This window comes from Adiantum capillus-veneris, chromosome 24 (assembly GCF_014529385.1).
Source record: "Adiantum capillus-veneris isolate H3 chromosome 24, ASM1452938v2, whole genome shotgun sequence".
Taxonomy (NCBI): domain Eukaryota; kingdom Viridiplantae; phylum Streptophyta; class Polypodiopsida; order Polypodiales; family Pteridaceae; genus Adiantum; species Adiantum capillus-veneris.
In genome coordinates, this window is record NC_140954.1 from 104,598,176 (window position 1) to 104,614,451 (window position 16,276).

The 16,276-nt window shown below is 45.1% G+C and overlaps 1 protein-coding gene across 2 annotated transcripts in view; it reads right to left on the reverse strand.

Annotated features, from left to right (window-relative positions):
* LOC147426892 (uncharacterized) overlaps nt 1-16,276 on the reverse strand; it is an 81,212-nt gene that overhangs the window by 24,271 nt on the left and 40,665 nt on the right. Inside the window, exons 6-13 of one of the 2 annotated variants that reach the window (XM_086498405.1) lie at nt 7,051-7,215; nt 6,814-6,945; nt 6,588-6,689; nt 6,409-6,458; nt 6,131-6,203; nt 5,528-5,640; nt 5,290-5,425; nt 5,084-5,212 (exon numbers count right to left, since the gene is read on the reverse strand). In XM_086498405.1, coding sequence (XP_086354531.1) covers nt 5,084-5,212; nt 5,290-5,425; nt 5,528-5,640; nt 6,131-6,203; nt 6,409-6,458; nt 6,588-6,689; nt 6,814-6,945; nt 7,051-7,215 — 900 coding nt within the window. Of the gene's footprint in view, nt 1-5,083; nt 5,213-5,289; nt 5,426-5,527; nt 5,641-6,130; nt 6,204-6,408; nt 6,459-6,587; nt 6,690-6,813; nt 6,956-7,050; nt 7,216-16,276 lie in introns of those variants that run through there. The other variant, XM_086498404.1, reaches the window with a different exon arrangement.

Sequence of the window (16,276 nt, forward strand, 5' to 3'; positions counted from 1 at the left end):
AATAAACTTTTCCTGTTCTACCAGTGGTTTCTCTGGTACCTTGATCTTCTGTAGATCGGAAACTGCTTCCAAGAAAGCTTCATCAATATCAAAGAGCTAAGATTTGGATTCTTTCATGGCACTGGGAGATGGCTTGTTAACAGCTGAAGGCAGGGTATTTACTAGTGTGAGAATATATGGGGGAGTTGGACTTGCTGGAATAGTAAGACCGAGAGCGGCTCTCTGGGCCCGGGTGAGGACACCCGTTGGCTCCTCTAACAACTGCAACTTCTCTTGAGTGGTAACATGGGCGGAAGGTGGTGGTTGAGGAGTGGGACTCACTGCTATCAAATTGAGCTTGGGAAAGGTAAACTCATTTTGGCTGTGACTTGGGTTCACAGCCGTGGATGCCTCAAGTGTAGGGCAATCTTTACTGTAGTGATCCTTCGTTTCAGAGCAATGACGGCAGGGAGGAGACCCTTCTGGCAACAGGCATTTGCTTTGGTAATGCCCATATTCTCCGCATCTGTAGCACAAAATGGGCCGATTCAATGGGAGAGTCGAAGGGGGAGGTGGTCCTTGCTCCTAGTGCATGGAGTTGGAGGTGGAGGCATAGAAGTTTTGAGGTGATGAGGGAGCATGGGTATGATAAAAGCTCTGAGACGGAAAAGTACTTTGCATACCTTGCATAGGAGGGGCTGTCAGCAAAGGTGGCATATGGTGTGGATGGCCACAAGGAGAAACCATGTTGGATGCAAGTGTTGGCCCTTGTTGAAGAGTAGGACCAAGATTCTGTTGTATTTGTCGCAATCCCTTGAGGTAGTAACAGTCCTTGTCCTAATGTCCAGACTTTTCACAGAAGTGGCAGTAAACCCGAAGGGGGCATTCCTGTGGAGGATGTCCTCGAGAGCGGCATGAGCTACACCAAACCATAGCTTTAGTCTCCTGCTGACACTTGAGCTCTTTTAGCTCGCGCTTGATCTGTTCCAATGCCTCGTGATGTGGAGGCTTCTCCTGTCTAAGAGAGAAGGACCTCTCCTCTTGAAGAGCTCGCTGTAACTTTAGGGCTTCCAATTCCCTGCGTAAAGAAGTTGAAGGATCAGAAGGACTTTCTAAAGACACTGAGGGGGTCTCTACCCGAGGAGAGTTGGTGAACAGCTTCCTAGGCCCCTCTATCCTAGTAGCAGCTGTGATGAACTCCTCCAGTGTGGCGTCGGGTCGGAGACTCTCTTGGAGTTTTTGCTGAGAAGTTTTTGGAAGCGCAATCTCCACCCACTTCTTAACCATAAATTCACCGGGTTGTTGGGGAAGCTTGGCAACCAGAGACTTGGTTTTAGTCATAAGCTCTGCAAAAGTCTCCTCTGGCTGGAGCACCATGTTGGCCAACTCATCCAACACCTTCTCCTGGTAGTCACCTGGCATGAAAGCTGCACAGAACTGTTGTCCTAAGGCTGCCCAAGTTGCAAAATGGTTCTCTGCAAACTGGCTGTACCATTTGTCTGCTAAGCCGTCCAAGGTGGATGGAAAAAGTACCAAATAAGCATCTTCTCTGTTAAGACCACGACCCCTACAGAGAGATACGAACCTCCTTGTATGGTCGTCAGCATCTTCTGAAGAGAGTCCTTTGAAGGTGGGGAACTTGATGTTTACCTTGGCCAACACACTACCCAACGCCTCCATGGCTCCTTGCTGAGCCTGTTGCTCAATAGCCTGGTGTAGCAGAACAGGAGAGAGCCTTACTAGAGAAGGTGATCTGGACGATATGGAACCCGACGAAGGAATGGGGGATGTCGTATGTGGAGGTATGGGTGATGAGGTTAATGGACTTCTACTAGGTACCAAAGGTCGTCTTCTGCTATAGTACTTCAGAGGGCTCAGTAGTGCGCTTTGACGCTCGACTGACCGCCTTGTATGTGTCATGCAATGACCACCAATCCAACCAAGATTTGGGCAAGAAGACCCTTAACTGTGGGCTGAACAACACAGGTCTAGACCAGGACAAGTGAGGATAGTGACTAGACCACCTGGTCCAGGACCAGTGACTAGACCACCTAGCTGGACCAGGCCGAGGAGGACTCGACCAGGGCCAGGAGGATTGGACCAGGACTAGCAGGGACTAGACCAGGACCCGGGACGAGGACAAGGACTGGTTGGACCAGGGCGAGAGAGGACCAGACCAGCAGACTATCTGCACAATGCAAGCAAGTGGGCAAAGCTAGGTAACAACCAACTAGCTTCACAATTTGTATCTCAACAAAGAGTGAGACTTCATTTGAGGTCCCACCGTGATCGCCAAAATGAGAGCACCTGTAGCGCAGATAGTGTGTCGTGCTCTCTACAGTGGGTGCTCCTCAGTGCAATGTGCGTGACAATCTCACTCAAAACAAATTGAAAACAAGAAACAATAGACAACAACTGAGCTCACAGAGACACAACATCGATTAGACCACAACAAATGACTCGACTATCTCAAAGAACTGATACAGACTCTAGCGTGGCAGCACACACAGCTCTAGCCCAGGACTCTCAGGTACAATGGGGTGTCGAGGCTCAGATGTGCAAGGATGGTGAAGATGTGCTCTGTGTCATGCCTAATTCTCTGATGGAGCCTCCATCGATGTCGTGGTTGCCCCCGTAGACGTGGGCGTCTAGCTCTCTTGAGTCTCGAGCTCAGTGGCTCTGTCCACTAATATGCCTCTGGTAGAGGTGCGCTTTGAAGTCTGCTGTGAAGCATGCTCATCTGGCTATTGAGTCCCTTCTCTAAAGAAGTCAGTGATCTCCCTCTATGATTGTCTCCCATTGCCTGGTCTCCTCAAGAGACTCTCCCTATGTCTGTGCAGCTCTAGCAAAAACAACCTGAGGCATCTCTGATCCTGATATCTCATGACTCTAGCCAACGGTCCAAAGCTCTCTCTAAATAGACAGTGAAAGCGGCCTTGTATCTCATAGTATACCGGACAATGAGAAATGTGATGTAACTCTGTCTGTGGCTCTATATGACACAGCTGGCATATCCTGGCTTCTGCTAGTACTCTCCTAAATCTGCGAGTCTCAATCTCTAACTGATGTGATGATGTGGGCATCTAACCAATAGCACATCGTATCCCATAGGATAAATGAGTTTCCATAGAGGCCGGTCTGATCACATATCCATCCTCTGTTAGTTGGAGGAGATGCTCTCTATAGAAAGCTATCTTCGTGGCCAACTCTTGTACCGTCTGTATCCATGTGCTTCTAGTAACTAGTTGAATCAAATCCTGAAGTATAATTCTAGTGATCTTTGTCCGTGTGAGAGAAAGGGAAGGTGCATCCAAGGAGTACTGGAATGGAGGCAATCTATCCATGCTGAAGCCATGTGACTGAAACCATGATGTCATCTTCCCACCAACATGCTGTGTCCCCTTGTAGCACTAGTTGTTGGGATGACTCAAGGGCTAGCCGAGCATATCTGTCTCTGGGGAGGTCCCATAAATTATGCATGAAGGAAACTGATCTAGTAAGGGCCTCAACTACGAGAGGGTTGGCAGCTAGCTCAGCTCGAATAATCTCATGTGGCACTGAGGCCTTAGCCCAAATCATCCGAGATATCATAGAGACTAGAGGCCTCTCCATCCATCAGTGCTGCCAGATCTGCCTTGGTGGTACACTGAGAGCCCCCAAATCTGAACCCCATAGAGCATAGATGAAACCACTAGAGTGTCAAAAAGCCGCAGCTTTGTTCGAGGTTCTTGAAACTGAACCTGCGAACACATCTTCTCCAATCCTCCCAAGGCTCCATAAGCTCTCGTCAATCTAGTCTCTGCTGCGCTCCTTAATGAAAACGCCGGTCCATTGAAGACTACCCCAAGATAGGTGTATGCATCTGTATACTCCACCGTCTCCTGGCCATATGTAAAAGTGGGTGCTGACCTCCTGACCCACTGTGGTGTGGTGTTAAACACCATAACCTTGGTTTTCCCAAGGTCAACAGACAATCCACTATTGTGGGCAAATGTGGACAAAGCATCTAAATGACGTTGCATCCCCTCCGGGGAGTCGGAAATCAACACAATATCATCAGCATATAACAATAGTGGGATCCATGTCCCTGCCAACTGTGCTCCTCTATCACCATCCCTATGTACGTATTGTACGTTGTTCCGTACAGGAAAAAAATTTATGTACGTAAAAATACGCACTCTTGTAAAAAAAACTCAATTTACCAAACTTTCTAGGACATTTCTGATAAAAAACAAGAGAGGGCAACACCTTTTAGAGACATTTAAAGACATGTTTTACAAGACAACCACGTACTGTGTAACTACTACAAGAGACTTTAAAGATTAGACGACATTGATGATTGAATAGGCATATCAAAGCTCAAATGAGAACTGGTTTGGTCACCCAGAAGTCAGCAAAAATGCATCAAAAAACATTAGCCACGCTTATCTTCCAAAAAGAAAAATTTAAAAAGTGTCTTGTACGGATCGATCTGTACCGTACGGATCGTACAGTACGTCCGTACAGTACGGAACGGATCTGTACGTACATTTTGATCCTACCTTGCACCGTCCCTCTCTCAATATAGTCAGCAACCTCATCCACATACATGACAAATAGTGTAGGAGATAGCGGGCAACCTTGTTTCACCCCAATAGAGAGAGAGAGAGAGAGAGAGAGAGAGAGAGAAATGAAATGAAATGACATATTAACGTCTTCAAAAGGCCAAAATGACCTATGAGACCAAAATTTTACAATAGTTGGTGATCTAATACAATGTCTGTGAAAGCTGAAAAAACAACTAGACATCTAACTAAAATGGGGGGACAATTTTGGGGGGGGGGGGGGGGGGGGGGGGGGGGGGGGGGGGGGGGGGGGGGGGGGGGGGGGGTGCAGGTGTGTGTGTGTGTGTGTGTGTGTGTAGCCTATGGCAGGGAAAAGAGGGATAAATCCCTGGCAGTAGAGGTAGGCATCATATACATCCGCTCCCATGTTCTGGAAACATGAAGGATATTATCTGATTGACATACTAAAAGATTTCTTCTCTACAAATACTTTCACATAAAAGGTGCTACAATCTAGATACAAGCCTATAGATAATATCAGCAGATACAATATGACTGACCTCAGCCAATTCCTCCAGCATTTTTATTCTGAATCTCTCTCTCTCTTCAACTTCCTCCAGTTTACGTTGCTCTTTGAGGTTTTGATACATCTCACTAGCAGCCTTGAGATTTTCCCGAACTTGCTCTTTCTGAGTCAAAATCAAACATGAATAATTCGTGCAGCTTGTATAACAGGAAAACAATGAAGAATCTGAGCTCTACTTGCCTGAATTTGCAGCTCCTGTTGTCGCTTCTGGTATTGGGCTTCAGCGACCTCAAAAAAGTAATCATTGATAGCTTTTTCCAACTCTTCTTTCTGGCGCAATTCATCAAGTTTTCCAGCTGAGAGTGCAGCATATATCCTAAGAAAACACAACTGTTAGGACTCGAGTAAATCTAAGAGACATAAAACATGGGAGAATAACGGCAGCAAGTAATAATGAACAATTTTTTCCTGAAATCACCTCTCATCCTCTGCTTTCTTCAGTTTCAGCTTGGCTTCCATCTCAGCAGCTCGTTGCTCCAATTGTCGTTGATACTCCAAAATTTGCCGCTCTGCCGCTTCCTCTTCTCGTTTCTAGCCATGAAGATCCATACACTATTGTAGGTAAAGACGCTTTTTTCCCCTTCTTGATAAGTGCTTACAACCTACATTATACTAGCTAAGACCCATGGTTTCATGTCATGTACAGAATGTATTATACATGATTAAAACACTCCCAGGCTGCCTGCTTTAGACAAGCCCTTTGTACATGCGATGGAGTGGCAGCCCATCTGTTTAAGAGCTTCAATAATGACCTTCTGTTCAGATGAATTTTGAGAGTCTTCACCCCAATCACTCTTCCCACTGCCCAATTCACTTCCCCCATCCCAAAGAAGCATGATTGATCATCACGAGGCCCAGCTACACAATCTCAACTTCTAGCATGAAAACCCAACTAGCACATGCCCTCCCACATACATTAGCTAGTTTGACAATTTATCTTATGCTTCCCTAACGAGCACTACAGTGTCAAACCAGAGAAAACAGTAGCCCAAATAGAATCAAAAAACAAATTTAAGCTTACTTTTTTTAGTTGCAACCTTTCTTGCTGGTGGAGATACTCAGTCATGTATTTTCGCTGCTCTGCTTGCTTAATTCTGCAGTTCACACATACAGCACACCCTAAGATTCGGAGTCGTCCTAGTGAGAACTGTAAAGTCTTACTTTGAAAGGGAAAGGAGCAACACACAAGCTCAGATACATATCCACACCTAATCAATTTTTGCAGAAACAGATTGTATAACATGCAACCATCACGTGTCTTTAATAAACATCAACAAATATATAAATTAGAGTGACTACACTTTGCTTTTTGCATCACGATCAATATCTTCCTGGACTTCAGCTATAAGCTGCAAAACATCATCGCATACAAAATAACAACTAAATTTTGTTTTCCTGAGAAAGAAAGGAAAAACATATGAAGGTGGGCTCAAATGAAGCTCTATATATTAAAGTCAGGGCCATAGAATGGCAGTAACCTTATTCATTTCCTGGTGTTCTAAAATCTTCTCTTCATGTTCTCTTTGTTTTTGCTGATCCTTCTCATGTAATTGTTGGTCCAGCTTTTGCTTTGAGATAAGCTGCAAGCATTTTTGAAAATTCAATCTGTTCCATATTGCTAAAATGCTTCAAACAAATAAGTGCCCGGAACAGGAAAAGAACTGAGATTTGGATAATCAAGAGCAAGATAAGTTTGAGATACACCTGCAACAATTGACGCTGGCGAAGCTGCTCTTGCTCTTTCCTTGCTTCCTCTGCAAGATGTTGTTCCATGGCCTTATGAAAACTAGCATTCCGAGCAGCTTGCTCCAGTTCTAAAATCCTTTTTTCTCGTAGCTGGAAAGGTCTTGAAACAATAAACTTGAAGATTAAGATCCTTCTCAAAGTAACTACGGTTATACCAGAGACTTAACTTGCATGTCGCTGATTCTTGGTATACACCTGGTGATGGCGCTGTCTGCTAATTTCTGCCATTTGCAGTTTCGCTCGAAGAATTCGCAACTCAGGGGAGTCTTTAATCAGCTGATGGATCACACGCTCTTCTCTCTCAACTCCTCTATCGTTTTCTTCCAAGGTCTTTGCAATCCACAAGTCCTCTTCATTAGCCTGAAATCTACTGCAGACTTGTTAAACCTAGGAATGAACCATGCTTCCACATGCATCATCAAACACAGCTACTATATAAATATGTATCAGCAGACATATAAGAAACCTATGACAATCCCTTCAACTTCAAATCGTTGAGCAAGTAACATAGTCACTAATGCCAACCTCACCATGAGAACACCACCTGTCGTACCTCTGGTCGCAAAGCAAACAGCCTAGGAGCTCTATCCGTTCCAAGAGGTAAAGCAAACACGATTGAGCTTGCCTTCATTAAGCAGGAGCTAATGAAAAGAGAGAAACAAAATTCAGAACTTCAGACAAACCTCCAAGCTAATGCTGCAAACGTGTCCACAAGCCTCTTCATCAACAGATGTTAGTGCACACTCCAGCTCCTTCAGATCGATACTCCATTAAGCAGGAGGTAATGAACAGGAAAATTTTTCAGAACTTCAGAAAAACTGCAAGCTAATGCTGCTGCAAACGTGTTCACCAGCCTCTTCTCAACGGATATTAGTGCACACTCCAGCTCATTCAGATCGATATCCCATCCAAGAGCTGAGAGGAGTTTCTACTTTCCCAAGAGAAACGTTTAGGGAGTTAAGGGTAGTTTTGTGGCTCAACAGATATTAGTGCACACTCCAGCTCCTTCATATGATACCCCCATCCAAGATCTAAGAGGAGTTTTCTGCTTTCCCACAAGAACGTTTATGGAGTTAAGGTTGTTTTGTGGCTATGCCTGGCCGTAGCACCAGCCTTATGAGGTAGCTTTCCCATGTATGGAGGCAGGCCATGTTGGAGCCTGGAGGCCATGTATATGCCTAGTGTGCAGGCTTATGGCTGGAGTATACATATGTTATGTTTCATTGTTTGTTCAGTGGCCAGATTTTTTCTTTCAGACATCATGTTGTTTTTTATATTATACCCCCCCTTCATAGTGCCGTAGCCTATGTGTGGACTTGACTAGGTAGGGTGTGTCCCAAACCCCCCTCCCCCCCCCCCCCCCCCCCCCCCCCCCCCCCCCCCCCCCTTTGAGGCTCCCCTCCCCCCCTTGTTTACAAGTGGATAATCTCACTGCCTCTGACAGCAAAAGGAGGGGAGGTGAATGAGGAATCCAACAAAGGATTTACTCAAAGCCTTCATCAAAGAATTCTTTGCTATAATTTCACTTGTTGGCTAGAGCTGAGATTGAGAAGTTTCAAGACGACAAGTACTACTTGGTGTGGCCCAAAGTGACTAAACATAATCAGCAGAAAGGGCCGGATAGTTGAGTGCCACTGGCACCTAGCTGAAGGTAGGTGCATACCGAAACAACACACATTGAAGTAAGATATTGTCTCCATTTCCATGTCATGCTATTTTAGAAAGGGGAAGAAAAAGAGTTTCTACACTCATCCACCATCTACCAGTTCTACCATGCTTATATAACCCCTACAAAGACTTCGAAGGGTGGATGAGTTTGGGCATACTTGTATGGTATGCCACAAAGTAAAGCAGATTGACCATGGGAAAGTATTGCTATTGAATATATATTCGACCTCCCAAAGACTCAGGGTGGGATGACGATGGGATGACGGGAGGGACTATCGTAGATAGTTTCAATAAGTAGGCTCAATCTAAACCAATGAAGAAGATAGTGAACGCGGCCAAACTGGTTGTATTGCCCATCTTTCGGATTCATGGGATGCCTACTTATATTGTTTCAGATAGAGACCCCAGGTTTACGAGCTTGTTTTAGAGAGCAATGTGTGAGAATGTGGGTACTACGGTAACTATACTCAAATTCTCTCTGTCGTTTCATTCGCAAACCGATGGGAATTGAAAAGGGTAGAACCAGAGATATGTCAAAACACAGTTCCTACGAGGGATGATGCGAAACCGTCCATATGAGGCTCTTGCATTGGAAATGGTGGTCGTGGGCGTGGAATGTATGATGGACAAAAGTTCATTCCAACTTGTTACAATTGTGTAGAGCTTGATTATATTAGAACACAATGTGATAGACCAACCAAGATGGGAGGTAACATGTATCCGCTTCCACAAATGTTCCAAATATAACCAATGTGGATACAAGGGGAGAGCAAGATGCAATCCAGAGAATCAAGCACAAGTAGCACGTGGTGGTCATGAAGGCATTTCACCGCCCTGTCACTGACTTGCCGGCTACAACTGAGCCGGCACATTGGGATGCTAAAGATGCACAAGGTCATTTGTTGATGCGCTTTCTCCTAGGCATTCATTCCCTCACACATTTGTTCAGCACAAACAGAATACAGACAAGGGGTAGCCTCATTCTTTGTATGCACGCCTTAATTTGGTAAAAATTGCTTATTTGTGTAAGAAGGTAGAGTCATAGGTTATGCACGAGGAGGATGATATGGATGTATTTCTTGCGGGGATTAAAGATCTCAACGAAGAGTTAATTGCTATTGGTGAGGTCATTCTTGACGAGTCTCTTATGCAGACAATTTGTAATATGCCATTATTAAAATTCATTTTCTTCATATCTTCATGGAGTTAGTGTTTCAAGTCATGTTTTAGGATGTTTGAAGTCCTTAGGAAAAGTCTAGTTTTTATGAAAAAATTTCCTAAAAATTCCCACCTTGTTGAGCACCTGTTTTGCCAGTAGCACTTTTGAGTGAGAATTTGAAGAAGTTCTGTATGTGAAATATTTCTTTTGTTATGTAGAAAAAGTTTGTCTCTTTGAAGTATGAGCGTTTTCTGTTTCTATGTTTTTCATGCTTGTTTGGTGCTCTAAAAATGAGTGGTTGTGTAAATTGTCGTGTTTTTATGCCATTTTAGAGCTATTTTGGAATTGTAGGCTAGATTTTAACAAAAGGATCAAGACTGTCTGTGGAGCGTCTCTCAATAGTTTTTTTTTTTTTTTTTTTTTGCAAAAAAGGATCCTTCCATTAGTTAAGAAAATTGTCCAATGGACTACAACCTGCCCTTTCTAGAGAGGGCTACATCAAAATGGGGAAGACTCCCACTGAAAAGATAAGATATGTGCAATGATGGCTAATCAAGATATGGGAGGAGGAAACAACCACAATGGTGGACGGCTTTTCAATCTAGGCATGCCATGAACCATGGTGAAGCGCCCTGGTCGCCAAAGTCACAAGAAGGCCTCGCGGCGCTCCCACACGCAGTCGGAGCTACCCCAAAGTCTCTCAAACTGGCCCCTGACTGTATGGACCAGCTCCAACCAAATGTCTCATACAATCTCTGCCGGGACAGGTAGAGCCTTGGAGACGCAGAAGCAATGGACTCTCCAGATGAACCACAGTGTCAACTCCGAACAACACTCTCTATTTCTGCTCCACTCCTATAAACCAAGCTTTGTGGCAGGTTGGAGTGTAGGCCGGTTCTCCTATATCACAATCATCTTGCTAACTTAAGCCAACTCAAAGCAAAGTGCTGGGTCCATGAGTGTGGAGCAAGCTGCAGCACACACTCCCCTAATCCATGCATCTGAAAAGCCCATCCAACGCGTGCCCTCAAGGAAACCCCAGTCAAGTCTATCATAAGCCTTCTCAAAATCGAGGAGTACCACAAGATCCTCTCCTTGGAGAGAAGCGAGACCAGTTGCCTCCCAAAAGGTGAAAATGTTGTCAAGGATGCTAAGCTCCTTGACAAAGCCCATCTGTGTCTCATGTGTGATGCTCTTCAATAGCGGCTGAATTCTCAAACTCAAAGCCTTCGCTAAAATTTTGTAGGTTGAGTTGACAATGGTAATGGGTCGCCACTGACAAATCTTGTCCAAGGAGCCTCCCTCCTTGTGGTTAAGATAGATCAAACCTTAACTAATGCTATCAAGCATCTCCCCAATGTGCAAAATGCGCTAGTAGGCACTGCATAGGTCTCGACCAAGAACCTCCCAATACTCCAAGAAGAAGCTGGAACTCGAACCACCCTCCCCGGCGGGTAAGTGCCTTGAGGGCCTCATGAAGCTCCTTTGGCTGAAGAGAGTTTTCGAGCCTCTGGCACATCTCCTTTGTGTAAATAAGGCACATGTGCCCACACCTGCTCTGATTGTGGCTCGCTCGGCTGAAAGCAACTCATGGTAAAAGTGAGTAGCAACTGCACGCATATCCTCCGGCTCTGTAGATAGACCCATCCAGCCTCCTCAATTGGCAACAAACATTGGTGTGCACATGGCGAGGACCCACAATCTCAAAGAACTTACATCGGGGCTGCTTCTCCTCCTCTTTGGTCGCAGCCAAATGAGCTGCAGATTCCTGGAGATATGCGTAGCATGACACTGTCACTCTTTGTCTATCTGTCTAACACAATAAGAATCACTAGCGCATGATCGAGAAAAAGTAGTCCGTGCCAAAATGCATACTGAACCGCCAATGTCACACATGTGGTCACTAGCGTAAAAACGATCTATCCTGGATATATTCACGCCCCCTACTCTGCGGTCAAATTGAGAGAAAGAGAGGCTATATGGGGGCCGTACAAAGCTTGCATGCTACCATACGTCCGAAACTCTCAAAGTCATACATAGGCACTCCCAAGCAGCCAACTCAACCCCGCGAATAGTAGCATGGTAGCCCTAAATCCTATCCAAGGGGTCCTGAACCATGTTGAAGGCCCCCCCAATGCACCACTGCTTTGCATGAGGCAAGGACTCCAATACGTGACCAAAACTCAGCTTGTGCACTCGCATGGTAGGGTGCATAAATGTTCAAGAAGCCCACAAGGCTACCTTGAACCTGCAAGGTGACCCATTGGGACCTGCGTGGCACAATAATACCTCTACCCACAATGGCTTGCTGCCATGAGTCCGCAATAGTCATGCATAGACATGTCACGTGCACATTGCTCTATGTGCCACATGGGCATGCTTCATCGACTTCTAGAATCAATTTTTCATTCTAGCAAGATTAGTACCAGCAATTTTGTGAGCCTGTTCACAGGACCTGCATGTCCAGACGACTCCATTAGATTAGGTTTTCCAGTTTTGGAACCCTCTTGCATAAATGGTTTGTACACGTGTTTAGACAAATGTTATTACACTATGGTGGGCATCTAGCATGACGTGCGTGTAGTTTTAGGTTAGAGGAATTCAACAAGCCAATCCTCACTTCAATCGGATTCCTAGGTGGGTAGATGTGCGCCCAGAAACTAACCCCTTGGTCAAACTTATTAATAAATCATTTTTATGATTTATTCGTAGGAATTGATGGAGGTTTTGCCCTACCTAGCCCTTACTTGGTTTATAACCAATAAAAATGTCCTATAGAGGAGCCTTAGAACCTAGCATTTCTAGCAAATTGGTCTACCACTAGCACAAGAGAGCAATCAGCCTGGCATTTTGCAACAGATCACCTAGCGTTTTCAGCCAGCAACAGCAGCGTTTTTGCTTTGCCTCCCCAAATCAGCCCTAGCGCTGCCTCTTCAAGCAGATCAAGTCTAGCGTTTTCAAATTTCAGCCCTCTCCCTCGCCGAAAAGTGGCTCGGATTTGCTCTCGCAAGCTTCCGGTTGCAGTCCGATACTTCAGCCCATCAAGCCTCTCATCCGAAATTCCCTCTCCGGCATTGAGTGCTCCATTGCTGTCCTTCATCGCCCGCATTGAGATCTGTGTTTTCAGCCCTTCATTCTTCTCACATCAGGAGAGCAATTCAACCCGAGATCTACCCCTTAGTGGCCACCAAGAAGGATCCAAAGGCGCCTCAAATCAGCCCCGGAGGTGCTTCACCTTGAAGAGTTACCGAGGTGGAATTCCCCATTTGAATCAGTAGAGTCTACAATTGAGATATTGCATGTGTGCACATTCCATTTACACAATCAAACACAAATATCGCATCGGCAACGGTGTGCGGGGCCCTTGAGAGGGTTGGTTGGGCCCCATCGGGTGTCATTCTGAAACCTTTATGTACATTAAGCACAGAAGGTGAATCACAATAGCAAACACTTCCACTTGAAAAGAGAGAGAGAGAGAGAGAGAGAGAGAGAGAGAGAGAGAGACAAAACATGAGACACAGGAAGGCGGAATTTCTTCCCTAGAAGTGTTGGCCCTCAAGACGAGTGCACCCGAAGGGTATTTCTTTTATATTGCAAAAGATGGCCAATACAAGTTGTTGTCACAAGTGCTCAAAGCCTTCTTGATCTTCACAAGACTCCAGCCTTTGTCGTCTTCAAGAAATGCTCAAAGAGAAAGATCGCCCAAAAACTGATCATCCCCACAAATGTCCTCAAGAGGTCTTTATAGAGGTAAAAGCCTAAGCTTTTGCGTGTCCTTGACCCTTGACTTTTCAATTGTCCGACCTTTGTCTTTTCATTTGTCCGACCTTTGGCTTTTCATTTGTCCGACCTTGGCATTTCATTTATCCGACCTTTGGCTTTTCATTTGCCTGACCTTTTGCTTTTCAATTGTCCAATCCCTTGGCTTATAAAAAGAAGGGCACCCCACTTTCTAGGGTTGATTTGTGTTATACGCCTCACTTTTAGGGCTAATTTGTGACATACCCCCCCTGTTGTTTGACGTCCTCGATTACATCTGCAAAACAAAACAAGGGTAGCACAATAATATTTACCAATTAGTCAATCAATCATGTACATGCATGAATGGTACAAACCACATGGCATGCATCACATGTATCTAAGCATAACTATCTAGTTCAATCTCGAACTCTCAGATATTCCATATGCACTAAAATCAATCAGACTAGTCATCACATCCAATTCTTATCTTGAGCTCCACGGATGTCTCTGATGCACTAGAATCAATCAAATTTCTATCCGGCCATCTCATCCTCATTAGAACTTTGATATCCTGGAGTAGCAATATTAGCCATCACATCTAGATCTCACCAATCTTTGACGGATGTCTTGATGCACTAAAACCACAAACCCAGTTTATCTCATCCAAATTGGAGCTTTTGATACACTAGATTTATCCATACTAATCATCACATCCAGTTCTAACTCGAACTTTACGGATGTCTCTGATTAATTAGTATATCACCAAGATAGAATGCTACAGACATTCCATCCACTCATGCTCAATTGAATAATAAGCCATTAGTCAAAATGAGAGAGTAAATTAACAATCTTAAATGGAGCCTTCCCTGTCGATGTACGGGCTGTGTTTTTATAGGCGAACTTCACTAATGGTAGATATTTTTCCATAAGCATTTTCAAATCCACGTTGCTCGAATTCCTCATATCTAGCAAAAGGATCACTTGCTTTGTCTTCAAGGCTTCCATAATGAGCATCATAGAAACCTCGCCTTTTGTTGAGTTGAACACAAATCATCGGCTGCTTAAAGGAAAACAGATTGTCTCCCCATAAATCTGGTTGACCCCATCTTGAGTCGGGCCTTCTGTCTTTGACATTCTGCTGCAGCCAATCTTTCTTGAGTCGCCCTTGCCATAAGTTGTGGATTGTTTGCCTTTCACTGCTTTACCGCCTGTCACAAACAAGTGACATGGCGTGCCCACAATACACACACATATACTCTCCCCTGGCACACAGTCCCGAAATTGTTGGCTGCTCCCGAAATTCGCCTGAGGCTGACACGGCATGGACTGCACGGACGCTTGGCTGTACGGAAAGGCAGTGTACGGGGCAGCTTTTGGCTACGTAAACTCTACGCAAGAGAGAGAAATGAAATGAAATGAAATGTTATATTAACGTCTTCAAAAGGCCAAAATGACCTATGAGACCAATCAGTTACAAAATAGTGAATCTAATACCATGTCTGGGTACAAAAGAACTAGAAAAGAACTAGAAGTGGAACAAAATACTACTACTACTACTACAATCTAAAACTACGTGGGTGTAGCAGCTGATACAATAGGTACCCGGTAAACTGGATGTAACAGTGTGTGAAACAAAGATGGAAGAAATGGTGAGGATCCATCCTCATCTGCACTCTGAATGTCGAGAGAGTATGGCTCGAATCTTCTGTTGTAGTCTCCGTCGATGCTGTGTAGCTCCTCTCCTCAGTCCCGGTCGTCTGTATCTCTGTAGCTCCAATGCTCGGTCGATGAGAGTGCCAATAGTGGTCGAATGAGTGTGGGACGAGCTATGCAGTGGTGGCTGCTCCTCTGGCTGTCCCATATCTAGTGAAAAGAAATCTGTAATGTGTCTCTGGGACTGCCTCTCTCTAGCTCTCCCCAGTAAAGTGTCTCTATACCTGTGTAACTCAAGTAGATATAGTCCAAGACATCTCTGATCCTCATAACTCATGACCCTAGATAGAGGACCAAAACCCTCTCTGAATAAGCAGTGGAAACGCCCCCGTATCTCATAGAACACTGTGCAATGACATATGTAGTGCAACTCTGTCTCTGGCTCTCTCTGGCATAATCGGCATATCCTGTTGTCTGCTGGTATCCCTCTGAATCTACCAGTCTCAATCTCGAGCTGATGTGAGGATGTGCGTATCTGACCAATGGCACAACGCAAACCATGAGACATATGTGTGTCCATGTAGCTGGGTCGAATCACAAACCCATCTCCTGTGAGGTGGAGAAGATGCTCTCTATAGAAAGCCATCTTCGTGCTCAACTCCTGAGGCGGCTCTATCCATGTCCTCCTGGTGTCGAGCTGGATCAGGTCCTGACGAATGAGTCTAGTGATCTCCACCCGTGTAAGAGACAGCGAGGGTGCCTGAAGAGAATACTGGAAAGGGGGCAACCTGTCCATGGTGAAGCCATGCGTCTGAAACCATGAAGTCATCTGTGCATACCAGCATGAAGTGTCCCCCTGTAGAGCTAACTGTCTGGAAGACTCAAGGGCCAGTCTAGCATATCTGTCTCTAGTAGTATCCCATAGGCTGTGCACAAAGGACACTGATCTGGTAAGCGCCTCAATCTCCATGCGGGGGGCAGCTAGCTCTGCTCGAATGATCGCGTGAGGTACGGAGGCCTTGGCTCTAATCAATCGGGAGATCATAGATACCAAGGGCCTCTCCATACGTCTCCAACCATCCTGGCCTACAGGAGGTCCCCATACCTGTACCCCATACATCATAGCTGAGGCTACTAAAGTATCAAAGAGCCATAACTTTGTCCGAGGTTCCTGGAACTGAACCTGCGAACACATCCTCT